Raw genomic sequence first — 27,200 nt, forward strand, 5'->3', positions numbered from 1 at the left:
AGGAGGTAGCTGGGCACTTCCCGGAGAGGACCCTCAGCCAGCAGCAGTCCCATGGCCGAGGGAATAAGGCCTTCAGTCCTGAACGGGAATCTGGGCACACATCACAGTGTCCACCACAGGGGTCAGGTCAGAGCCTCTGGGGCTTCAGTGCTGGGGAGGCAGCAAGGAGAGAACAGTGGTTTGGAGGGCAGAGTGTGGCTATCAAGAGTTGGAAGCTGGTAGGACCTAGTAAGTGTTTGCTAAAAGACAGAATGGCTGGGTATGATGTTCCAGTCACTGGGCTTACAGGCAAGGAGGACACAGAGGCAAACAAGTCACAGGGAACTTCTGGTATTACCGGGGCGACAGATATATAAAAGGACTATTCCAGAACAATGCAGTAAGTGATGTGATGTGTACCTGTGATGTGTACCAAAGACCAGGTTTCCACAGCACTTTGTTCATGCTTTTCTTGGAGGCCTTCTATTATGACCCTTCTAACAACCCTCTAAGGCACGAATTATTGTCTTCACCCTAAACATGTGAAAATAGAGATCTAGGGATTTGCTAAAGCAAATCTAAAGACCTCACTGCAAGTCAGACCCCCCCAGCTGGGATGACCCCCAACACAGCCTGCCTTCATAGCCCAGGCCCTCTCCCCTGTACCCCCCAGCCCCTCTCAAAGACACATGCAGTTCTTTGCTTATTATATATATTTCATCTTGACCTAGCACTGCAAGATAGCAAAATAAGGGTGTCAGAAGAAAGTAGGTTTTTACCTTTATTTTCTTAACTTGCCTATTATGTTTTCAAAAATAGATATATTCGGATCATATTTATAACCATGATATTCTTTTTTATTCTGGTTTTCTTTTTCCTGCACCTTCTTAACCACCTGTGAAATTCATCCATTGCACATATTTGCTCTTCCATATCTTGTCTCAAAAGTGAGAAAACTGGGATCAAAATCCAGTTAGTTCCTTTTGAGCTGTAAGGGGGGAAATACAGGTATTTTAAAATGTCAGCCTATTCAAAAAAGCAAAACGTTTTTAGTTTGAAACATTAAAAATGTATGAGACCAAGAACACTTCTGATTTTCTGTATGATCACTGCTCTAGAGAGATTCTTTTTTTTTTTTTTTTTTTTTTTTTTTTGGTGGCGGGGAGTATAGTTTGAAGAAAAGACCACATAGAGGCAACTAAAAATCCCCTTTGAGGAGTTGGGTCCCAGGCAGAGCAGCTGCTCCGTACTCCCTCCCTGCCACCCGTACGCTGCGCACTCTCCCCCACCTTTGTGCCCACCTCCTCCTCAAACTCCAGGCCAAGTCCTTTTTTTCTCTTCCTTCCCTGCCTAACAGATTCCTCAGGGCCTCCTTCCCTGTCAGATGCCAATGAAGGCAAATTTTGAGGCTGAACAAAAAGAATTCTAGCACCTCTCCCAATGGGCCTCCTTGCGGTCTGCCTGGTACCAGAGTTCACCTAAAGCAAAGCTTTTCTCTAGAGCTTTCTTAGCAGAAGTCATCATGCTGTAGAGAACCAACAGTTGTTTTATGTTTCAGAGGAGAAAGATGTTCCATCTTCATATGTTCCCGGCAGTAATAAAGATACATATGTTCTGTGCCCTCACATGACTTCATTTCCCATCACTACCACAGGACCCTAGTTAAACTTTCCTTTCTCTTTGGATCTACCAAAGTATCTTGCTGGCCTCATTGGTTAAACAAGGGGTCCCTCATTTCTCATACTTCCTTATAGGGAGATGCAGTAAGTAATGCGGGTCACAGGGAGGTGCAGGGGTCAGCTTTCTGCTTTAAAGATTAGCAAGGTAGGCCGGGCACGGTGGCTCATGCCTATAATCCCAGCACTTTGGGAGGCCAAGGCAGGCAGATCACTTGAGGTCAGGAGTTCAAGACCAGCCTGGCCAACATAGCAAAACCCTGTCTCTACTAAAAATGCAAAAATTAGCTGGGTGTGGTGGCAGGTGCCTGTAATCCCAGCTACTTGGGAGGCCGAGGCAGGAGAATCACTTGAACCTGGGAGGCAGAGGTTGCAGTGAGCCGAGATCATGCCACTGGACTCCAGCCTGGGAGACAGAGTGAAATTCCATCTCAAAAAAAAAAAAAAAAAAAAAAAAAAAAAAAGCAAGGTAAATAAACCACCCTTATCAAGATGTAATTTTCAAAGGGGTAAAAACATGACTCTAATTCAAATGTATAGTGATCACATGTCAAAGATTTATTTAACTCATTACAGTAAAGCTGCTTTTTTAAAAAAGATATGAGAGTTAAACATATAATTACCTCAAAAAGTTAAACATAGAATTACCATATAACCTATCAGTTCCACTTCTAGGTATATACCCAAAAGAAGTGAAAATAGAGACTTGAATAGGTTTGTTCAATTGCATGAACGTTCATAGCACTGGGCTATGAGAAGGCCTGGGCTATGAAAGAAGGCTGGGCTGGGAGTCATCCCAGCCTGGGGGTCTGACCTGCAATGAGACATTATTCACAATAGCTGAAAGGTGGAAACAACTCAGATGTCCATCGGCAGATGAGTAGAGAAATAAAATGTGGGATATCCATAAAGTGGAATATTATTCAACCAGAAAAAGGAATGAAGTTCTGACACATGCTACAATATAGTTTAGTCTCGAAGACATTATGCTAACCGAAAAAAGCCAAACACAAAAGAACAAATATTGTCTGATTCCACTTATATAAAACTTGTAGACCAGACCAATTCATAGAGGCAGAAAGTGGACTAGAAGTTACCAGGGCCTAGGAGAGGCAGAAATAGGAAATTACTGCTTATCAGTTACAGTGTGTCTGGGGTGATGAAACATTTTGGAAATCGATAGTGGTAATGGTTGTACAACATTGTGAATACGTTTCATGCCATTGAATTGTACACTTAAAAGGGCAAATTGTATCTTACATATATTTTACTGCAACAAAGTAGTTTTAAAAAAGTGTGAGAGACTTCACAAAAATGCTGGAATAAGATTTAAAAGTTGGGGCCCGGCTTGGTGGCTCACACCTGTAATCCCAGCACTTTGGGAGGCCGAGGCGGGCAGATCACGAGGTCAGGAGTTCAGGACCAGCCTGGCCAACATGGTGAAGCCCCATCTCTACTAAAAATACAAAAAATTATCCAGGGGTGGTGGCACGCACCTGTAATCCCAGCTACTCAGGAGGCTGAGGCAGGAGAATCGTTTGAACCCAGGAGGCGGAGGTTGCAATGAGCCAAGATCATGCCATTGAACTCCAGCCTGGATGACAGAGCAAGACTCCATCTCGAGAAACAAACAAACAAAAAAAGTTGGATACAAAACTGGTTAGTTCTGGCCAGGTGTGGTGGCTCACTCCTGTAATCCCAGCACTTTGGGAGGCTGAGGCAGGCAGATCACCTGAGGTCAAGAATTTGAGACCAGCCTGACCAACATGGAGAAACCCCATCTCTACTAAAAATACAAAAAGTAGCTGGGCGTGGTGGCACATGCCTGTAATCCCACCTACTCAGGTGGCTGAGGCAGGAGAATCGCTTGAACCTGGGAGGCGGAGGTTGAGGTAAGCTGAGATAGTGCCATTGCACTCCAGCTGGGTAGCAAGAGCGAAACTCCGTCTCAAAACAAAAACAAAAACTGGTTAGTTCTACAGGGTAATAAAATGGTAACCTTTGTGGCTGCCTTTTCTACCGGACAGAATTAATTTTCATTTCTATCAGACAAAAATCATTTGCAATTTACCCATCTTCTACAAGTTAACTTTTAACTTTACTGAGTCTGGGACTTAATCAATAGGGAATTGTAAGTCAAACAGCTGCATGGATGGTGCTCTCATATGCTCCTGAAAGGGTATCAGTGATATTTTTTGCCTTGTTGTCAAGTTTTAGATAATTTTTCTTAATACCTTAAATAATACATGACAAAGCACAACTCCCACATGGGTCTCCGTGAAATAGCCTTGACTTTGGCTTCAAGGCCTGACTCTTCTGGGCATTAGCACCTTGGTGACATTTTCTGGGGCCCCTTATCAAGCCTCCTTCAGTCCATACTACACATCACCACCAGACTGACCAGGCTGCAGTAATCTGTGATTTCACCACTGCTCTCCAGCCTGGGTAACAGGGAGACCTTGTTTCAAATAATAACAATAATAATAAATAGAGGAAATAATAATAATAAATAATAATAATAAATAGAGGAAAAAGTTCCTCTGGGTACCACCTCAAATCACCTTCATTACATATTTGACTGTGTCCTAATTCATTGGTGCGTTGGCCTCACATGAAGATGGCCTTTGTCTCCCTCCAGCATGCAGCCCTGACCTAAGCATTTGGCAAGTCCTCACTACATACCCTTCGGTTGGCCGATTGTCCTGTCCTCTTTGTAAGCTTGCCGTCAGAATGCTGATGACTTTCCCTTTGCACCTTTATTGTGCACAAAGTCATTGAAAACACATTTCCTGTCCTCCAGGGACTTATATTCTGACTGGGGGAACAAAAGCAGGTGTCCAGACTAGTCAGGAAGATCTAGGTTCCTCTAGATCACTTTCTACTTGTGTCACCTTGAACAAGAAGCCTCCCTACCCCTCAGTTTCCTCGTCAATGAAATGAGAATAATAATGTCAATACTTGCCTTGCCTACCTCGTGAAATGGACAGGAGGATTTGTTAAAAAAAAAAAAAAAGTAATAGTTGTGAAAGTGCTTCGTAAACAAAAGAGTGATACTCACATTTTAGTTAAATGATTCTGTGGAAGTTAACTAACAATACAAGATAGCCCAATAAAGAATGTCACAAGGCAGCTTCCCAAGCTCAGAATGAGTCCCTGGGATACTCACTCGCTAATGGGCAAGAGGATTCCAGAGGGCTTGCAGGAGGTGGCTGGGTCGTATAGCATGAGTGAAAGGAAGTTCAATAAACTAGGGGTGGGGTGGGGAGGAAGCAGTATCTAGGTGCACAGAGCACGGGGGAAGCAAATTGAATAAGTGAGAAAAGATGAACACCTGCTTGGGGCTGGGGAGGCATCCCAGTGGCCTTTCCAGAGGAAAGTGTGAAGGGGCAGTGGGAGAAAAGGTGAGATGCACCCGGAGCACTGAGACCTCCAGTGCCAGGCTTGGGAGCTGGGTCTGTCTGCTCTAAGAAGCCACTGGGGGATCTGGGATGGAGGAGTGTAGAGGGAAACCAAGTTTTAGAATGCAGGTCCCTCTAAGAGTGGGACTTGTTATCCTGCCTGTAATTTATCATTTGTGTGTTTTATTGTAAAATAAAATGTGAACTCATTGTAGAAAAAATAATCTAAAGTGAATCAACAAATATTTAGGGTAAAAATGAAAGTCCGCCTTTAACTTGACCAATTATAGTCTTTTTCGAAGACTACGCACATTAACAGTGGGGTGTATATCATCCCAGAACTTTTCCTATGCATATGCCTGCATGTGTGTTTGTATTTATATCTTGTTTTTGTTGTTGTTGTTTTTTGTTTTTTTGTTTGTTTTTTGTTTTGTTTTGTTTTGTTTGAGACTAGGTCTTGCTCTGTCACCCAGGCTGGAGTGCAGTGGTGCAATCATGGCTCACTGCAGCCCCGAATTTCACAGGCTCCAGTGATCCTCCCAGATCAGCCTCCCAAATAGCTGGGACCACAGGCACAGGCCACCTCACCCGGCTAATTTTTTGTATTTTTTGTAGAGACAGGGTTTCACTGTGTTGCTTAGGTTGGTGTCAAACTCCTGAGCTCAGGTGATCCTCCTGCCTCAGCCTCCCAAAGTGCTGGGATTACAGGTGTGAGCCACCGTGCCCAGCCATGTCTTTTTACATAAATGAAATTCTTTATATATTTTACACAGAGCCTTGATTTTTAAAACTTAATATGTCTATGGACATCTTTGTATATCTTCTTTTCAATAGCTGTGTAGTATTCCTTACTAAGACTATACCACAATTTATTTAACCAATCCCCTATTGATGAGGAATTCTGCAATTAATTTTGCTTTTGCTTATTACTGTTACATTTTTAAAGTACTATATGTTTGTGGAAAGAAATTCAACAGTGTAAAAGACTATTTTGTGAAAAAAAGTAATTTTCCTGCCTACCCCTAACCCCCCATCCCCACTTTAACAGCTCCCCCCTCAAGAGGCGAGCACAGATACCAGTTTCTGGTGTCATTCCCAAAATGACCTGTGCATATACAAGTATGTGTGAGTATGTGTGTGTGTGTGTGTGTATGGAGAAGGGGTGGGGAAGAAAGATAGAGAAAGATTTTTAATGTAACTGATGACATACTATACACAACATTCTGCACCTTGCTTTTTTCACCTGACATTGTATCTTGGAGAACATTCCATATCAGTACATATCTTAGCTACATAGTTCTTCTTAATGGCTGCAGAGAATTCCATTATATGGCTGAACCACAATTTATCTCACCTGTGTTCTATTGGAGTTGTTGCCAGTATTTTGCTGTTACACATAGTACTCCAATGTTCATGTATTCTCTGTTCATGTATCTTCATGTGCACTAAATCTATACTGGAAATCCCTAGAAGTGGAATTGTTGGGTAAACAGGAATGTGCATTAAAATTTTTTGACAGTTGACCCTCCCACTAGCTGTATATAGGAGTGCCTGTTCCTCCATAATCTCTCTCCCCATCACAGCATGTGATAAGCCTTTCAAATGTGTGCTTGGAGAACAGGATGAGAACCTGAGGTGGTGGGGATTGGAGTGTGGTCAGGGAAGGCAGAGATTTTCCACTTGTTCCCCATGAGTATGGTTGAGGCTCTCACAACAGCCCAGCAGTGGATGTAGCCCACAAGTGTTGTGTCCCCAAGACCTTAGGTGTCTAGCCACACTTCAGGATGCCCATGACCCACAAATCCACGTGATGCAAGTCCTAGAGTGTCAAAAGAGATTCTTTGATCCTTACTACCCTCTTTCAGCTTCATGCAGAGCCGTTTCTTGATCACAAGCCAGGACCAAGAAGCCTGGATTGGATGCCAGTTTGCTGGCAGAGGGGGACGTCCAGCAAAATGTATTTTAATTCACTGTCCCCACATGCATGCACACATGAACGCACACACACACGCGCACCAAGAAGACCAAATACAGAACTCAAGAGCCAGGTTCAGAAGTGCAAGCTTGTGCCTTGTGAAGCACAGCCCTTCATGGTCTGAGTTTCCAAGAGCTGTAGGTTAGATGGCCTGTTTCAGGTTGCAAGAACAAAGGTGTGCTTCCGTTTCCTTGGGTGATGGGACATGAGTGTAAGTATTAATGTATAAGTGAGACCGTCCCTGGCAGCCACTGCTCTTCACAACTGATGTCTCAGGAGTGCTGAACAAGACTGCTCCCCACAACTTTGCTTTCCCCATTCCCCATGGCTCTGCTACTGCTGTCTCCCTGGGCTTCTCCTGGGTTCTGGGCCGCCTCACTGCCTATGCTCCTCTGTAGGTATCTGTCACATACACATTCCCCAAGAGAGGGGTTCTTATTGGGTCAGTTGGTCACTCCACCCTCTGGAACATTCTTATCAGCCTGAGTCCTCAGTGCAGAGCACTTCATAGACCTCTGGGCACCCTCAGACCCAACTGAAAGATGGCTACCCTTGACTCAGGCCCAGGCTATCTGGTGTGTCCATTTGTGACCTAAAGAAGAGTGCCTGGCACAGAGTAGCCACTCAACAAAATATTTACTGAATGAGTAAATAGTGATCCAAGATTGAGGAATCCATATGTCAATTCTGTTCAGAAGGAGGCTGTGAGTGAGGGAGGCATGGAGAACATTGTCGGATTCCTCTTTGATATATTAGGCTTAAGGCCAAATTCAGCAAATTCATTAACTGGGTTAGTACTTCTATCTCCAAAGTGCAGTATTGAGAAGAACACAAGCTTTGTAACCAAACAGATCTGAGTTCAAATCCTGGTTATCACTAACCATGGTGACCTTGGGCAAGTTTCTTGACCTCTCCATTTCTTTACCAATAAAATGAGGTGTATAGTATCTCCCTTGCAGTGTTGTTATGAAAACTAGTCCAGACAAAGAATGCAAAGCACCCACCTCAGTGCCTAATGCATAAAGACATTCAAGAAGTATTATCTGTTGAGATTATTCACGTCATTTTTCAAGTTAAACTTCCTGACTTGTGTCTGCTAAGCTCCTAGTAAATGCAAGTGTGCTTGTGTTTCTAGAGATAAGTTTGGACTTCTCAAGTCAACACACAGCCAGGTACCACAAATACGTCTACTTCTCGATGTTCACAACTAAAAGAAAAAGACTTTTATTTCTCTTGTTCAATTAGCTTTGAGACAAGGCAAGCCATCTCATCAATTTGCTAATATTGCTTTCAAATATTTATAAAGTCTGTCTCCTTTTGATGGTTCTACAACCTGAGTTCTAATCTATTCTCTGGACTATTTCCCCAGATATATTGGAATTTGTTGCCAGGAAAGGTGGTTTCTCTGCAGATGTAGAACCTTGGCCAGGCCCCCACGTGGCAGGGTATCTCCATCCAATACACCAGCAGTTACCATTCATTTCCTGAATACCTGGCCTTGTGCTGTGAGCAACATTATTTCTTCAATCCAGGAGTCAAGGAGATGGGTGAGAAAGGGCCTGCTTCCTTCCAAAGTCCAGGGTATTCTATAGGGTGGGTGGCCCACAGGTTGTCTGCCTCACCTTCCGTTGATAGATGTTGAGGATGTTTCCATTTTTACCTTATTACTAGCAATGGAGCAATGAACATCCTTGGACTTATATGTGTGCGTGTGTGTGAATATTCCCCTAGCATAGCTTTATTTATTTATTTATCTATTTAATTTTTTGAGACCTAGTCTTACTCTGTTGCCCAGGCTGGAGTGCAGTGGCATGATCTCGGCTCACGGTAGCCTCTACCTCCTGGGTTCAAGTGATCCTCCTGCCTCAGCCACCCGAGTAGCTGGGATTACAGGCGTGCTCTACCACGCCTGGCTAATTTTTGTATTTTTAGCAGAGACGGGGTTTCACCATGTTGGCCAGGCTGGTCTCGAACTCCTGACCTCAGGTGATCTGCCTGCCTTGGCCTCCCAAAATTCTGGGATTGCCAGTGTGAGCCACCGTGCCCGACCCCAGTATAGCTTTATGAAAGTGCAGTTACTGCATCTAACAGTGTATAAATAGTTATACACCACCCTTTACCTCGGTTATTGCACTCCTAGGTCTTTACCCTAGAGAAACTCTGAGACAGGTGAACAAGGGCATATATGCCGTGAATGTTCATGATGGCAAAGAATGATATGTACAATTTGATGCAATTTATACAGTTTAAGAACATAGAACCCATACTGTGTAGTTTATTTTTTATGAGCACATACATAGCACATTTCAAAACATGCATGGGCTTCAACTCAAGCTGTAATATTTTATTTCTTTAGGAAAAATGTTATGGGGCAAATAAAGGGAAATGAATTTGTTCCTAATATTTTCCCATATGCTTGAAAGAGTTCGTCATCTAAAAAAAACAAAGACAAGAAAAAGGCAGGGCAGATTCACAGCCCCTCCAGAGCCCACCCTTTTGTTCAAGGGCACCTAGTACATCAGAGAGATAGATAACCTCCATGGGAAGAGACTTTGCACCCCAATTCACTAAAAGTCCCTTCTCTCCCAGACGTCAGTATAAATCCTTAGGATGTATTGCTTGAGTAACCTTATGATTCTCGACTTCCAGGCCCAAGAGAATGACAACTAAACTTTTGCAATTGTCACCCTAACACTGGGACCTGCCTGCCTGTCCATCATGGAGCTCTAAGTATACTTGAACCACATGTGAGGAGTAATTGGGGCAAATTTTAGATTCAGCCCTGGATTTGGCAATGCTCTTTACCATGAGCCCGCCATTGCAATGCAGGGTGCAGTAAAGCAACAGCATTGCAAAGCTCTTTCTGGAACCAGAATTTTTGCCATAATGCCTTCCGCTAACAGTGTTGCCTGATTAGCAGACACAATGGGACCATCAGGCCTTATCAGCACCACTTGGTCTAAAACAGAAACCAGGAAGGGCTGTCTCTCAGTGCTTGGCCCCTGTTGCCATGGCCCCTGTTGCCATGGTCCCCAAGCAGTTTTGCTTATGATTTCTCTCAATCACTTATAGCATCCATCAGCAAGCAGGACCTAGAAGCTCTTTCGGGCAGACCAAGAAGAAAGCTGTAAACAGGAAAGATAAGAGCAAGTAAGGGAAGTAATTTAACGAACAAACAAGAAAAGTAGATGGAAAGAATTTGGGGTGAGGCCCAGAAAACAGCTTTTGTTTTTTAAAAGAAATCTTCTTGAGATGTGGTAGACCAAGGTGTCTGGGTCAGAATTTGCCAAGAAGGGCCTATTATGTAGCTGCCATGTGGTATAGGTACAGCAACTCTGTGCCCTGGATTTTCCAGAAAAGTCCCAGTTTCAAGTATTTTATTCTGCGTGTCAGACCAAGAATTCTGATTTGAGATTCAGAAAATAAGGTCACTGTAGTTAGAGTAGTCATCCAGGAAAGCCTGATTTAGAATCCATTGTCCTCCCTTGCTGGTTGGCAGGGAATCCCCACAGGACTTGCCTCTAGGGCCCTGAAGGTCTGAGTAAAGTGGCCCCTTAATACAGTCAAGAAATATCAAAGTGCCTCTGAACTCCATGCCCCCTCCACACTCCCGTAGCTCCCTGAGGGGTTTAGCCAGAAAGGCATGGGCTTTTGACCCCCATAGACCTGAATTAACTCTGCTAACCTAGACAATGCTCTGAGCCTCAATTTTCTCATCTGCAAAATGAGAGCAATAACACAGGGTTATGACAGGGTTATTCTGAGCATCAAATGAAGTTTTTGTTACCTTTAAAGCACTGTACGAATGTGCACTGCTAAAATCCATTCCTTCATTCAACAAATAGGTATCTACTACATGCCAGGCATGAGGCCAGGTCTGAGCTTACAGTGGTGATCAAAACAGACAGGGTTCCTGCTGGCACCCTGAGCTTTCAGCCCAGAGGGGTAGACAGATATTAGCCAAAGGTCTCCTCATCCAAGGTCCAAGCAGAAGGGAGATACAGTAGGGCTACTCTTTTAAAAAGCTGACTGTGGCTCCTGCTTAGAGCCAGAAGGCAGGAGAGGGGGCTGGGAGGCCACTTAGGAGACTTCTGCCTACAATAGTGGCTTGGCTATGCAGCCATAAAAAAGGATGAGTTTGTGTCCTTTGTAGGGACATGGATGCAGCTGGAAACCATCATTCTCAGCAAACTATCACAAGAACAGAAAACCAAACACCACATGTTCTCACTTATAGGTGGGAACTGAACAATGAGATCACTTGGACTCGGGAAGGGGAACACCACACACCGGGGCCTATCACGGGGAGGGGGGAGGGGGGAGGGGGGAGGGATTGCATTGGGAGTTATACCTGATGTAAAGGACGAGTTGATGGGTGCTGACGAGTTGATGGGTGCAGCACACCAACATGGCACAAGTATACGTATGTAACAAACCTGCACGTTATGCACATGTACCCTAGAACTTAAAGTATAATAATAAAAAAACCCCACATATTACAACTTTATATGTTTGCTGATAAAGAATAGAATTATTTTACAAAAATAAAAACTTTGATTCGAAAAAAGAAAATAGTGACTTGGTCTAGGGTGGTGGCAGTGCTGATGATAAGAAATGGCCAAATCCTGGATAGATTTGGGAAGTAGAATCAACAGAACTTGGTGACAGACTAACTTTTGGGAGTGAGGAAGAGGCAAGGAGATACTTTAGCTAACTGTGTCCCCAGGACTTGGGCCACTGGAGCCCACAAAACCAATCCCAAGGCTGCTGAGGTACAATGTATGGAGGGTCCATTTCTCCTTATCTCGCCTCTGTAGAGCAGTATGATGTCAGTCCTTCAGTCCAAAAATCAGCTTGCTAGACTTAATCTGAAAAAAGCATTTAGTACTTAAAAATTTCTTTTCGTGTAGGATAATATATGGCATTCTAGCTTTATGTTGAGTGCAGAATTCCTCTTAAAGGTAAATTGCTTCCAATTTTTAAGTTGTTTTAAAAATGACAAATGTAATTCTTTGTACACATTCATGGGGTACATAGTAATGTTTTTATACGAATCATGTATAGTGGTCAGATCAGGGTAATTAGCATACTCATTATCTCAAACATTTATCATTTCTTTCTGTTGGGAACATTCAGTATCCTTCTTCTAGCTGTTTGAAACTATCTATTATCATTTGGGTTTCAAAATTTTTTTTTTTTCTTTTAGAGACTGGGTCTTGCTGTGTTGCCCAAGCTGGACTCAAACTCCTGGGCTCACGCAATCATCCTGCCTCAGCCTCCCAAGTAGCTGGGACTACAGGCACATGCCACCATGCCTAGCAATGATACATGATTTTTAACTATAATCATCCTACAATGGCATAGAACACTAGAACTTTTTCCTCCTCCCCAGCTGTAATTTTGTATCATTTAACAAATCTCTTCCTAGCCCTCCAATTTCTGAATGGGATATTACTTTAAAAATAGCTGAGTTACCATTAACTTAGGATGCTGAAAACGTTCTTCAGTCTAGGCGATCTTCTCTGGAACCAATATATATGTTCTTTGAATTGGATTCCTTTCAAACCTTAGGCCCAGTAGTTTTTGTTCCAACAGGTTGGAAGAGAAGAGGGCCCAAAAGGGGAGGAGATGGGAAGGGCCACAGACAAACTTAAGTTTCATAACGGTTAACCACACTTAGCAGTTAACTATGCTTTACAGCTTCCAGGGGAATTTCACACATACCATTTGTTGTCATATTCTGCAAATTCAAGACCACAGCTGTCTCCTGACTTCCCGTCTGGTGTTGTTGCTACTTATTGCACTGCTGGGTCCTTAACTTTTTGCGGGAGAGCGGGGAGGGGAAAGTCTCTCTGTGATAAACAAAAAACTTCCAATAGACATTCAAAACCCTTCTTTATTTGAAAGAATTTATTCCATTTGCATTGAGAAGGAGTGTTAAAGAAAATTTGGTATTTTCCCACACCACTTGTCCCCTACACACATCAACAGGTCTTTCATTTCTCAGTTCTTGCAGTCCCACCCTTCAGAAGCTATTATCTGCTTGACAGTCTGCTGAGACCTCTTGTCTTTCTTCCTCTCTCAATTAAACTCTAAGGACTGAGGTTCCCATCTGCCCTGGAGCAAACACATCTCTTGTTATACCTGTTTCCCAGAAGCTGGAGAGCTTTTTTCCTTTCTCCAACCGCTATAGTTCTCTTTTCAAAACACTTAAACCCTCTTAGTGATTTTTAACTGCAGGTGGCAATTAAATTGGTTTCCCAAATGTGGACCAAACCTTCTCTTCAATGCCTCCTGCATTTACCCTGCCTCCACCCACCCTTGAACCAGGAAAGAAAAAAACACACAGACACAGTTTACTGAGTTATTGTCCTCTCTTCTGTGTAGCCCTCTCTTAACATGAATGTGGCAAAATTGCTAGGAAGAAATGGTAAGATGTATTTCCACAAGGTAGATCTCTTTCTCCACAGTTGATAGAGCTGATGCGGCCATCTTTGATTATTGTGTCTGGAATCGAGCAGTACCCAACATGGTGCCCTTCCTCAGGCTCTTCCTTGGCAGAAAGACAGAGGTAGCAGCTGAGCAAGGGGAGCCAACAGAAGTGGAATGGCTCCTCATTCATAGACCCTTGTGGGTTTTGAAGGAGAGGGGAAAGAGAAAGTTTGGAAAGAATAGGACAGAAAGGGAGGAATAAGAAAGAGGAAGTTGAGAGGGGTGTTTACAAGTAGAGGAATAGTAGTAAAGCTATGAATTGAATAATAGAAACTTTGATTTTTAAATTTTTATTTTATTTATTTTTATTTTAATAGTTTTATGTAAACCGTTATGATATGTTATTTTTTAATATATGAAAATAAATATATTTAATGGTTTGTTATTATGAAATGACACACTTGCTGTTAAAATTTCAAATAGTACTGAACAGTTTCAAGTGAAACATACATGTCAAAATCATCAAGGGTTACAGTTATTTGTGTGTCCTTGCAAACTTGTTCCGTGTATATATAAGCATCTGTGTGCTTTTGATACACAAATGAGATCATACAATACATACTGGCCCATTCCTTGCCCATTTTTTTCAACTTACCAATAACTCTGCAGTTTTCTCATTTCTACTCAAAGAGATCTCCTTCATTCTTCTTAATGGCTGCATATCATCCCCTTGTGTGGATGCACTATGATGTGTGGAACCCATCCCTTGTTAATGGACATTTAGGTAAAATAGAAAGTCTAGCCCCACACTATCCTATAGAAATATAATGTGGGCCACAAATGCCATCCACTTACAGAATTTTGAATTTCGTCGTAGTAGCTACATTCCCCTCCCCAGCTGATTTGAAATGCCACCTTTATTATACCCTAAATGCTCATATATACATAAGTTTGTTTTGGACTATTTTATTTCATTCATCTATTTGCCAATTCTGGCACCAGTATCCCCCCCGACCTTTTTTTTTTTTTTTTTTTTTTTTTTGGACACAGTCTTGCTCTGTCACCTAGGCTGAAGTGCAGTGGTGCATTCTCGGCTCTCTGCAACCTCTGCCTCCCGGGTTCAAGCAGTACTCCTGCCTCAGCCTCCTGAGTAGCCAGGATTACAGGCCCCTGCCACCACACCCAGCTAATTTTGTGTGTGTGTGTGTGTGTGTGTGTTTTTAGTAGAGATGGGGTTTCACCATATTGGTCAGTCTGGTCTCGAACTCCTGACCACATGATCCGCCTGCCTGGGCCTCCCAAAGTTCTGGGATTACAGGCGTAAGCCACTGCGCCCAGCCACCAGCATCCCCATTTCTAGTAGCCACATTTAAAAAGTAAAAGAAAAAGGCGAAATTAATTTTAATAATATATTTTATTTACTCCAATATATCAAAAATAGTGTCTTACAATGTAATCAATATTAAAAGTTATTAATGGGATACTTTACGTTCTTTGTTTCATATTCAATCTTTGAAATCCGGTGTATATTTTACACATCCAGCACATTTCAGTTCAGACTGACAATTGCAAGAGCTTAAGAGCCACATGTAGCTTCTGGCTACTGTATTGAACAGTGGAGGTTGAGCAGGCAGAGAGGTTCAAAACGTCACCTGAGCTGTGTGTCTCTGTGGTTGGTAGGGATGGACTAGAAGGTCAGACATTGAGGACAAAATCCTCAACTTCGCCACTCGAGGCAGCTCATGAAGCTTCTCAGGGTCTTGGTTTGTGGACTCCAATAAACTCAAGGTATGCTGGTTGAGTGCAGACCAGAACAGCCAAGCCAAGTACAGTCAGGCCTCACTTCACAATGGGGATACACTGTGAGAGAAATATGTCATTAGGTGATTTCCTCATTGTGCAAACATCATAGAGTGTACTTACACAAACCTAGATAGTGTAGCCTGCTACACACCTAGGCTATATGGTACAGCCTATGGCTCCAAGGCTACAAACCCATATGGCATGTGACTGTGCTGAACACTACAGGCAGTTGTAACACAATGGTACTTATTTGTGTATCTAAACATACCTAAACCTAGAAAAGATAGAGCAAAACTATGGTATCATCTAATGGGGCCACTGTCATATATGCGGTTGTCATATATGCAGTCCATTAACCCAGGGATCCTCAACCCCTGGGCCACGGACCCATACCAGTCCATGACCTGTTAAGAACTGGGTCACACAGCAGGAGGTGAGCGGCAGGCTAGTGAGCATTATCACCTGAGCTCCGCCTCCTGTCAGATCAGCAGTGGCATTAGATTCTCATAGGAGCACGAACCCTACTGTGAGCTGCGCATGCGAGGGATCTCAGTTGTGTGCTCCTTATAAAAATCTAACTAATGCCTGATGATCTGAGGTGGAGCAGTTTCGTCCTGAATCCATGCCCCCACCCAAGTCCGTGGAAAAAATGTCTTCCACAAAACCAGTCCCTAGTGCCAAAAAGGATGGGGACTGCTGCATTAACTTACATGCTGTTATGTGGCACATTGCTGTACAAATGGCCCTGGTCTTTCCATGAGCTGTAGCATGGCCACAGAGATATAGAAAGAGCCTGGGTGCTCAGGAGGTGATTATCTGAGGTCTGTCACAGGTTCCCCTTTCTTTGCTTTCAGAGGCGCCTCTGTTCACAGCTTCTCATCACACTCAAAACCCAATGCCTGTTTCCTTTTTTTTCAAAAGCAGAGTGTGTGGCAATGGGGCTCTGAGGAAATCCCTACCACTATGGCTGGGGAGTGTGTGGTATGAAGAACCCACATTGTGGCTTACTCAACTGTGAGTTCTTAACTGTGTGGCCCCAGAGCCACGGTGCTCCTGGGCAGCAGTGGTGACAGCCATGGCGGCACAGCTTAAAGCCTGGAATGGTAAGCATGGGCTCAATTGCATCCTGCGAGGAGACTCGCATCAGGGTTTGAGCCCGGGGTTTGGTGCCTGGATGGGTGTCGGCAGAGTGGGAGGAGGCAGGTGGCTGGAGAGCACTGGGGACAGGTGGAGCAGCCAGCTTTGCCCTGGCCTGAGTCAGGCCAGGTTTGGGAAGCATTTGGACTCCACAGCAGGCTTGGGGGCTTGGCCCCTGGGTTGACAAGAAGCTGAGAAATGTGATTATCTCCCACAGGACAATATACTGTCCCTGGACAAAGGTGGCGGTCTCATGCCCACTGTCTAAGTTCTAAACCAGCCCTTGCCCAGCCTTTTCTCCCCAAGCTGTCCAGCTACAAGACCCAACCCCATGGTGGAGCCAAGGGTTCAGAGCAGCTAGGCTGTAGGAGAAAGGAATTTCCTCCGGTGGCTGCCTGGGAGGGAGCTCTTTTTAATCGGCCCCACCCGCCAGCTTCCCCATTACCATGCCGAGGAGTGGAACAGCAGCATTCCTTTTCCCTTCCTACTGCTGCCTCCTCCAGCCCTGCAGCCTTGAAACTCTCGGTGGTATCAGACTCCTGAAGCACCAGGCAACAGCCCAGCTTCTTTCTGCTTGGTCACACAAGCTGTGACCTCCCAAATCATGCCTGGACTAGGAAGACAGGGCAGTGTCACAGGAAATCTAAGTCCCGTGTACATGGTGATCTCACCCCAGCCTCCACTGCTTCAGCCCCCTTCTTAGGTTGGCCAAAGGGTAGAAGCCCTGCTGATTAAGCCTCTTCCCTGAATGTTGGCAGCCTAGGCTCTGCACTAACTTAGCACCTAGTGCAGAGCCTGGCACATACGTGGGAGCTACCCAGAAGCATTCTCTTGGGTGGATAAATGCATGGATAAATTAACAGGCTTCGGGTATTGTCTTTGTTGTACCTCCTCAGGGCTCCCAAAGCCTTAAAACTAGAACTTGTCACCTCATCACTTTAGAGCCTTCTACTTGCAGGCATCTGTGCACCTGTTGATCTCTCCCACTAAGAAAAGGTGACAAGTGAAACCAGCCAGGGGATTCCTGAGGATAATCTAGGAGTCTCGAAGCCTTGCGGTGGTCTTCCAGGCTGAATCATCCTACCTCGAGAACCAGGAGCATGAGAGGTGGCATCAGACAGACTTAGCTCAAGTCTCAACTCTGCTAATTCCTATATATATATAATCTTAGTCAAAAGTAATTTCACCGCTCTAAGATTTAGTACTCCACTCTGTAAAATGGGGCTAAAAATACCTACCCAGCATTATGGTGAGGAATAAATGAGAAAATGTATTAGGTTGAAACCTATGAAACTGTCCAAAGCATTTAAATGCCAGCAATTTGGTATGGTTCAACCTAATATATAAAGTGCTTTATAAAGTATAAAGTATAATAAGTAGCCCTCTATAAGTATTCATTATTCTTAACAGATACAATTTAAAAGTCACATATTGTTTTTTGCAATATTAGTGACTAATCCCTTTCATCAGAATACAGGTCAAACTAACAGAAGAAGCCACTTCTCTGACAATCATGGGCTGCAGGAATTTCCTGGAGCATTTTGGCCTGGGAAATAGGGACAGGTATTTTTAGGAAACTAGACTGGTTCATGGAAAGCAATGGAGGTGAACACCAGGGTGACTCGTGACAGCTCCTACCTGGAAATGATTCACCCGCAAAAGCACAGTAGGAGTTGGCACATTCTCTTGCCCCAGATGGGAGTACCCACTCCCTAGCTCCAGTAGCAAAACAGAGGCTGCCTAGGACAGACATTCCTTCCTGGGGGACAGAGCCAAAGGGTCCGAGGCCAGCAGACATCTGGAGGAAACTAAAAACAGCTTCTTGCCAACTTTTCCCTCCCTAGTGGCAGCTGTCAAGCCCAGGTAGCTCCTCTTGACCTAGCAAAATCCCACGCCTGGGAAAGCTTGGATTTGGAACTGATAGTTGCAGTGGCCACAGTGGAGGGAGTGGGGGAAAGGTTCTCACCATATTATACATCACTCCCTCAATCCCAATCCTAGAAGTAAAGGTCACTGGGATTTCAGGCCAGAGGGGACTGGGAAGAGTCCAGAGAAATGCCCACAGATTCGCTCTGCCTCCGTTGCTGGCACCCCAGGCCAAGGACTACTGAAGCACTAAGCAAACAGCTATAAACTTCCTAAGCAGTGTTTCTCACTGAGGGCATCGTGGCTCTTGTGGGTAAGACAATTCTTCATTGTACAGGACAGTCCCATGCATTGCAGAACATTTCGAATCTGGTAGCAAGGATAGAGCTGGATGAGTCCCAGGTCTGTGGTTCAGGAGAAGGGCCCAAGCAGAGTAGTGGCCTCTTCACAGCTCCAAATGGCACCTTGGAGAAGGCATCCTCAACTAGATGCTCTACAGCTGGCTTGATGGCTGTGCACTACCCCATGAGCCAGCCAAGTGCCTGGGTAATCTTGGTTGGGCTATTGGAAACATGTAAATTCATTCAGACAGCGCCTGGGAGCTGAGAGGAGAAAAGCCAGAGAAGATACCCTCCCAGGGTTGCCCATGGGCAGGCAGTGCTCTGCACAGCTTTTAGTCCCAAGCCCTGGCCAGCCTGTGGCAGAAGGTCCATGTGGAGAGTGAGGTCAACTTGACCCAGTGCCCGAGTACCAGTTTCCAGCATCAGCCAAGATGGATGTAGGATGCATGACATTTGTTCAGGGAAGTGTGACTATCCAATTTGAGCTAGAGTATGGATTCCCCATAGCACAGAAGTGCTTGACCAGGAGTTCATGTACTTGAATGAGGAAAAGATTATAACTTTATCTTCATTAACCTGTAATTGAAAGTTAGCTTTCCTTCCATTACAAACACAGGCCACACATCACAGTGGCATTAGCCTGTGACTTTGTCTCTAATAGGAACCACAGATGTTTTTATATCTCATTACTGCTGCTGCAGGTGCCTTAAATTACTGTCCCACTCACGACTACTTCAAAATCATGGCAGTCACTGGACCCGCCACTAGCTCATGTTGCTTAATGTGTTAATAATGAAATGCATATAACTATGTTGCAAATTTTAAGACATTTATAGATAACTTTAAATGCAATTGGCTTTCTTTGTAATCCTATGTATTTTATTTTGTGCTTGTAAAAACATTCCAAGTAGAGGCCCATAAGTTTCATTAGGCTCCTGATGGAGTCCAAGCCATTAAACTGTTAAGAAATCCTGGATTAGAGGGTTGTCAGGAAATCAGCCTCATTGGAGTCAACAAGGAAGGCCTTGAGTATGAAGAGAAGGAGCATGGGCATGTGTTCTGCTCACATTGAGGAGATGCGAAGGTTTCTGAGCAGGAGGTTGCCCGAGGTGATGCTGAGGTCTCCAGCCTGGGATTCATTAACAGAAATACAGAAGTCAGGAGGAAGAGTGGATTAGGGTAGCAAGAGAGGGTTCTATTTTAAGTATATTAAATTTGAGACTTAAAAAAGTGGGTATCCAGGTGAAGATGTCCACCAGGCTCTGAGAAATGCAAGCGGGCAGACTGAGAGAGTGGCCGTGGCAACAGGAAAGAGTTGAGGATCATCCTCTGAGATGATCACAGGGGCATTTGGAATGATTGTGCTCAAGAAGGGAGAAAAGGAAGGGAGAGAAAAGAGGCCAAGGCAGGGGATTGTCATAGGCTGTCATCTCCAAGAAACAGATTTGGAGATATTGATTTGCCTGCAAGAGGTTTGTTGGGAACTGCCTTCTAGAACACCACCTGTGAGGGAGCAGGATTGGTCAGAGACAGGAGTTCACATGCAATGTAGTCACACTGGAGACCTCAGTTGATAACATGGGAAGCTCTGGAGCTGAGATGCTCTTCAGATGGCCCCAACTGAGGCCAGGCTGCTGCGCCTTTCTTCCCCCACCTCCCACCCCACCCCATCTATTGACCAGACCTTGGATGCAGGCTGCCCCCTAAGAAAGGGGTTGTTACCTTGGAGAAGAGACTCAACTGTGAGCCATCAACCAACACCTCTGGTAGCTGGGGGACTGAGTGCCTTGGTCCTGAAGGGATCAAGCAGCTCAAGGTCTGGTGTTCCAGTCACTCAGAAAATGCTACTGGCTCCCTCCCACCCAGCAGGCCTCTGGGCAAGTCCCCCCTGCAGCCCAAGGCCAGTTATAGGAGTCCCAAGGACAGGGAGTCAGGACCTAAAAGGAATTTGAGTCCTTGATGCCTGTAATTCAAAATCCTCAGTCTTTCCCCCAACCTCTTTTATTTGGGGCTAAGATAAGTGGCATGAGGTAGGCGGAAGTTGGAGGGAACTGTGCTGTTGCCATCCTCTGCACAGTTTGTTTATAAGAGGTTACCAAACTAAGCAAATCAGCCACCATGGAAACAGTCTTTGTGGCTTTCACATCCCTCCCTTCCTTCTGGAGTGACCCACATCTCAAAGAGGGATGTCACCATAATTGAGGTTACAGGTCTGCTCACAAGGCCTGTGAGCTACCCAGGAAATGCAATACTATTATAGCCACCAAGTAAAAGAAGGTTGGGCTTCATTTTTAAAGAGAGAAATGTAAAAACTTGACTTTCGATTTTGATGTTCATGTCCTTACGCCAAAAAATCAAACCAAATAGCAACTGAACTGACTATGTATAAATTCCCCCAAACCTTTGAAATTTAAAGTAGCTGTAGGAAACTTGAATCCAGAAAAACTCATTCATTCATTCCCTCATTACACACACACACACACACACACACACACACACACACACACAAAAGGTTCTGAGTTTGCAAAATGATAGGCTGAAAGACCAAGTGTGGCCTGAAGTTCAGGATTTTTTGTTCTGCATGGTTTAAAAAATGAGTTTTCCACATTCAGAAGTGGAGCTTACAAATAAATAAACAAATACCATCTCACACCAGTTAGAATGGCTATCATTAAAAAGCCAGGAAACAACAGATGCTGGAGAGGATGTGGAGAAACAGGAATGCTTTCACACTGTTGGTGGGAATGTAAATTAGTTCAACCATTGTGGAAGACAGTGTGACAATTCCTCAAGGATCTAGAACTAGAAATATCATTTGACCCAGCAACCCCATTACTGGGTATATACCCAGAGGATTATAAATCATGCTCCTATAAAGACACACACACACACGTATGTTTATTGTGGCACTATTCACAATAACAAAGACTTGGAACCACCCCAAATGTCCATCAATGATAGACTGGATTAAGAAAATGTGGCACATATACACCATGGAATACTATGCAGCCATAAAAAAGGATGAGTTCATGTCCTTTGCAGGGACATGGATGAAGCCGGAAACCATCATTCTAAGCAAACTATCACAAGGACAGAAAACCAAACACTGCATGTTCTTACACATAGGTGGGAGTTGAACAATGAGAACACATGGACACAAGGTGGGGAACATCACACACACTGTGGCCTGTCGGGGGGTGGGGGCTGGGGGAGGGATAGCATTAGGAGAAATACCTAATGTAAATGACTAGTTGACGGGTGCAGCAAACCAACATGGCACATGTATACCTATGTAACAAACCTGCACGTTGTGCACATGTACCCTAGAACTTAAAGTATAATAATAAAAAATAAAATAAAATATAAAAAAGGCCGGGCACGGTGGCTCATGCCTGTAATCCTAGCACTTTGGGAGGCCAAGGTGGGTGGATCACGAGGTCAGGAGATTGAGACCATCCTGGCTAACACGGTGAAACCCCATCTCTACTAAAAATACAAAAAAATGAAATAAATAAATAAATATACAATAAATAAATAATGTAAGTTAGTTCCCAATGCACCTTTTTAAAAAATCTTAAGATCTGGTCCCAATGGATGAATTAGCTAACACTAAGGGGTTCTGCCCCCTTGTGGGTGGGCAGGGAGTTCCCCAGTTCACAGCCAACCCCATTCAACCTGCTTCTCTTCTTGGTGTTACCTGCCTGGGCCCTGCCAGTGTTTGTGCTCATGAGCCCTTGATTTGGCTAAGCTGGGTGCTGAGGTTACACAATGGCAGATGATGTCATTGCTCTGCTCACAGGGCTATCTCCTCTGCCCTCAGGGCTCACCAGCTAGTGGGGAGGAGAACCCATGTGCACCAACAGACAGAAGACAGAGTCCGGGGTGGGGGGGTTGGAGGAAGGAAAAACCCATGAGGAAAAGCGAAGTTGGGACAACGTCATAGAGACTCTAGGAGCAAGGGTAGACTTCTACTAGGTGGAAAAGAGGGCAGGGGTGGGAGAATGGCATTCTAGAGCAAAGGAACAATTCAGCTGGTGAATGGTGCTCCTAAAGGAAGTGGTGCATGTGAAGCAGAGAAGAGGCAGGAGCCAGACTGGGGAGACCTTTTCGGCCAGGCTGAGGAACTGGCATTTTATACTGGTGGTTTTGAGGCAGAGGGAAGAGCTGATCTGACTTGTGTGTGTCTAGAAGATGACTCTCATGGCCCTGTGGAGGCTGGATCGTAAGAGAGCAAGATCCGAGGGAGGAAGAGCAGCAGGTAGGAGGTTCTTGTAATTGTTTAGGTGAGAAGTAACAGGGCTTTGATTTGGGGAGGTGCCAGCGAGTGGGAGAAGGAACAGATTTGAGAGGGATTTAGGAGGTCAGATTGACAGGTCTTGGCGATTCCTCAAGGTGGAAAGTAAAAACTGGGACGCAGTGGCACACTGGTGTGCAGTGTTATCCTGGCCATGGCAGTAGCTTCCCTTTGTTAAGGGTTCTGGGGCATTTGCAGTACTTGCCCATACATTAACTCACCCCAGTTTCAAAGTCAAAGACACCGACCTACTGCCTGTCCACAGGCTTCGTGCAGCACTTCCTAGGTGCCAGGCTGAAGCGTTGCCTTCACATTCACTCATTGAGTCATCACAACTTCCCTAGGAAGCAGTTACTATTCTTACATCATTTTACAGATGAGGAAACAGAGGCCCATAGAGGCAACGTGAATCTCCCAGGGTCACACAGCTAATAAGCGACAGAGCCAGGATTTGAACCCACATCATCTGCTCCAGAGCCTTTGCTCTGCTGCCTGGGGGCGGGGCCAGAAGAGTGGTCACTGAGCACAGAGACCTTCTGCACACAGAGCAGCCTGAGCAGACTGCAGCAGGCTAGTAGTGTGTGCATCCCACACATTTCTCCAGTGAGCATCTAGACGTGAAATCCCGAGGCCTTGTATGGGCTTTCTAGCTCCAGAAATTTGAGGAGATGTGGGTTAGGCAGGGAAGAAGGAAATGCTGAGCCCAGGTTGCCAGCACTGTGGGCAGTGAAGGAGAGCAGTCAGGTCACACCACACAGGTCCCTTCCCCGCCCCAGACCACAGACCCTCCAACAGCTTTCAGTTATGTTGAGCATCAAATCCAAATTCCTAACCACAGCCCATAAGACTCTGAAGTAATATGGCCCCTACCCACCTCTGGGACATCTTTTCTTGCCATGCTCCCCTCACACATCGCACATACACTGGCTCCTTTCAGTCATCCTTTTCCACCCCAGGGCCTTTGCATTTGCTGTTTCCCCTGCCAAGTATGCCCTTTTTCTCTTTGTGCGGCTGGTTCCTTCTCATCATTCAGATCTCCTCTGCTTTAGTGTGAACTCCGTGAGGGCATGGACTGTGTCCGTCCTGTTCACTGTTGTATTCCCCAAGCTAATGGGCCCAGTACACAGAAAGGGCTCTCTAAGTATTTGTTGAATGAATGAGCTATTTTGGTACCTGCTGTGTGTCAGGCACTTTACAAACATTAATTCGTTTAATCTTCAAAACAACCGTGTGAATTAGTGAGATTGTTATTCCCATTTTATAGATGAAGCACTGGGAGGTGACTTGACTTGCCCAAGGTCACAGGGCTTAGGAAGAAACAGAGCTGGAACTGGAACTTGACTCCTGACTTATGCTGGCCCCCCTAAACACATTGCTCCTAAGTGCGCATTCAGGCAGGGTTTTTTTTTTTTTTTTTTTTTTTTTTTTGGAGACAGAGTCTCGCACTGTTGCCCGGGATGGAGTGCAATGGCACAATCTCGGCTCACTGCAACCTCCACCTCCCAGGTTCAAGCCATTCTCCTGCCTCAGACTCCCAAGTAGCTGGGATTACAGGCACGCACCACCATGCCCAGCTAATTTTTGTATTTTTAGTAGAGACGGGTTTTCACTATGTTGACCAGGCTAGTCTTGAACTCCTGACCTCGTAATCCGCCCACCTCAGCTTCCCAAAGTGCTGGGATTACAGGCGTGAGCCACCTCGCCCGGCCGAGGCAGGGTCTTCGTTGAGAAAGGCCGGGGCTCTGTCCTTCCGTGTGCTGCTTTACATGGCTGACTTAGACTTCCCTAGAAAGGAATTGAAGCAATTCTGGTGGCCTCTCAGCTGGGGTTGTTAAACACCCTGGTGGTTCCACCTTTTCATTCTTATTTATTAAAAACTCCACAGAATTAGAGAAGTTCTTCAGAAAGCAAAGCAGAGTTCTCTGCTCAATGAGAAAGTCACCCCATTCCAGTAGGAGATGCAGCCAGAACCCACAGGATGGAGCATCCCCGCAAGGATGCCGGGAACAGAGGGGTGAAGTGCTTTCCTCTGGTCCCGTGTTTTCTCCACCAACTTCTTAGTTGCCTAGATCCTTGCTACTTAAAGTGAGGTATGAAGACCAGCAGCAGCAGCAGCAACAGCACCTACGAGAGTGTTAAGAATACAGAATCTCAGCACACACACCCCCACTCCACCTACTGCGCCAGAACCCACGTTTTAACAGCATCCCCAGGGGATCTGGTGATTCATATGCACAAAAAGTTTGAGAAGCACTGGCCTAGAGGACAGCCTCTGAGAATGACCTCCTCATCACCAGACTGGGAGCTCCCTAAGGACAGGGACTGTATTTCGTTGTGTCCTCAAGGCCCCCTGCACAGTACCAGCCACCTAGTAAGTACTCAGTCATGTTTCTTGAATGAGTAAATTTATGAAGGAATCTAGTCACATACAGCCAGCTTAGGCACAGATAGAATCATTTACTATGCATGTTGTGCAGCCCTGTCCCCTGCCGTGACCCCCTCCAGCAAGCTTTCCAACAAAGAGGCCCAACCCCAGCCCTGGGACTCTCCTCCTGGCCTATGGTCTTGTGAGGGAGGCCCAGCAACCGGGAGTCGGTTTCTGTAGGCCCTAGACTTTGGACAGGATGCTGAACGGCTTGTCCCCTCCCTGTTTCTTCCATCCTCCCACAAAAAAAAAAAAAAAAAAAAGAAACCCAAGGAGGAACTTCTGAGGTGCCCACACTGTTGATTGCTCTCTTTACTGAGGCCATGGCTTCCTCAGCACACATGGCCACCACAGTCCCTGTCCCACATCTCAAATTGCCCCCTGGAAATCCGAGTTTCTCCCAAAGTGCAGAAGGTGCTGTCAGGTGCTGGCTACCAAGCCCTTGCTGCATGTGGAACCAAAATAAACCCCTGTTGATATGGAAACGGGTTGAATTATTTTAAGAAAAAAAAAAATTGCTCCTTCATTAAATCGTGTTGTTATGGCAACCGGAATTAGGAAAGTAACTTGGCCATGGAGGTTATGTGCAATGTTTTGGGACCGAGAATTTTCAGAATAGTGGAAAACAGTTTGTGAGTACATCTCCCTGCCCCCGACTCTGCCCGGAAAAGGAGGATGAAGGCCAGTTGAGCATCCAGCCACCTTACCTGGGTGGACTTGTGCAGGGTGTCTGGGGGCTGCTCTCAGGGGCCGAGCCTGCGGTTGTGCAGGCTGAGGCCATAAAGGATCATGTGGGAAAGATAGCTAACTGGGCGGAGGATGTCCAGACCACAGGTCCAGCACTGTCTGGGTGTACAAGTAGTCCTCCACTCTGCTGCAAAAAGAGTGTCCCAAATTCCTGGAATTAAGGAAAGGTGGGAGGCTTAAATAACAACAATAGCTACTCTTTATTGTGTCTTTACTGTGAGCCAGGCACTGAGCTAAGAAGTACTGGACACACTCATAGCAACCCTGTGAGACATTATTATTATCTCAGTTTTGCAAATACAGACTGAGTCTTAGCTCAGTGAAGAGACTTGTCCAAAGTCCCACAGTAAGTAAGTATAAGGTAAATTAAAGAATTGCAGCCGTAGCAGCAGCAGCAGCAGCAGCAGCAGCAGCAGCAGTTCCGTAGTAGCATTTTAGCAGCAGGTAGGGGCTACACAACCCCTTGACATACTCACACTCAGTCCTCCTCAGAAGCAGGAGTGGATACTTGCAAAGACAGTTGGCTGAAGTGAGATTCACTCATTTATTCATTCAACATGCATTTAATGACCACTTGCCATGTGCCAAGCACTGTGGATATGCTGGTGACCAAGACAGACAAGGTCCTTGACCTCAGGGAGCTTACAGTCCAGGATAGGGCAAACAGACAGTCATCAATGAAACCACTTACCAAGAAAAGCTTCAAGTAGTGGCAAGTGCTATGAAGAAAAGCAAGCAGAGTGATGTGGCTAGGGTGACTAGGATCACGACACCATAGCAAGATCAGAGGTCTATCTGAAGAGGTGATATTTGAGCAGAGACCCAAATGAAGGAAGGAAGCAAGCCATGTGAAAATCAGGGAAAAGAGTGTTCCAGGCAGAGGGAACAGCCAGTTCAAAGGTCTTGAAGTAGGAATGGACCTGGTATGTTTGAGGAGCAGCAAGAAGGCCCCTGTGATAAGAAAAGAGCCAGCAAGCAGGGAGGGGCAGAGGCCAGATCATTCAAGCCTTATAGATCATGGTAAGGACTTTGCATTTTAGTCCTGTGTGATGAGAATCTATGGGAAGATGTGCTGGGGAGCAACGGGATGTGACTTACTTCTTTCTTTACTAATAGCTTTCTTGAGA

At 45.1% G+C, this 27,200-nt stretch overlaps 1 protein-coding gene across 9 annotated transcripts in view; it reads left to right on the forward strand.

The window, feature by feature from the left end:
- Nucleotides 1-27,200, forward strand: part of NHSL2 (NHS like 2) — a 231,984-nt gene that overhangs the window by 172,661 nt on the left and 32,123 nt on the right. Inside the window, exon 1 of one of the 9 annotated variants that reach the window (XM_077989420.1) lies at nt 16,275-16,366. The exons of 7 other annotated variants lie outside the window; for them this stretch is intronic. In XM_077989420.1, coding sequence (XP_077845546.1) covers nt 16,339-16,366 — 28 coding nt within the window. In that variant the 5' untranslated portion in view covers nt 16,275-16,338. Of the gene's footprint in view, nt 1-16,274; nt 16,367-18,401; nt 18,580-27,200 lie in introns of those variants that run through there. One more of the 9 variants, XM_077989422.1, reaches the window with a different exon arrangement.

Source organism: Macaca mulatta, chromosome X (assembly GCF_049350105.2).
Source record: "Macaca mulatta isolate MMU2019108-1 chromosome X, T2T-MMU8v2.0, whole genome shotgun sequence".
Classification (NCBI taxonomy): domain Eukaryota; kingdom Metazoa; phylum Chordata; class Mammalia; order Primates; family Cercopithecidae; genus Macaca; species Macaca mulatta.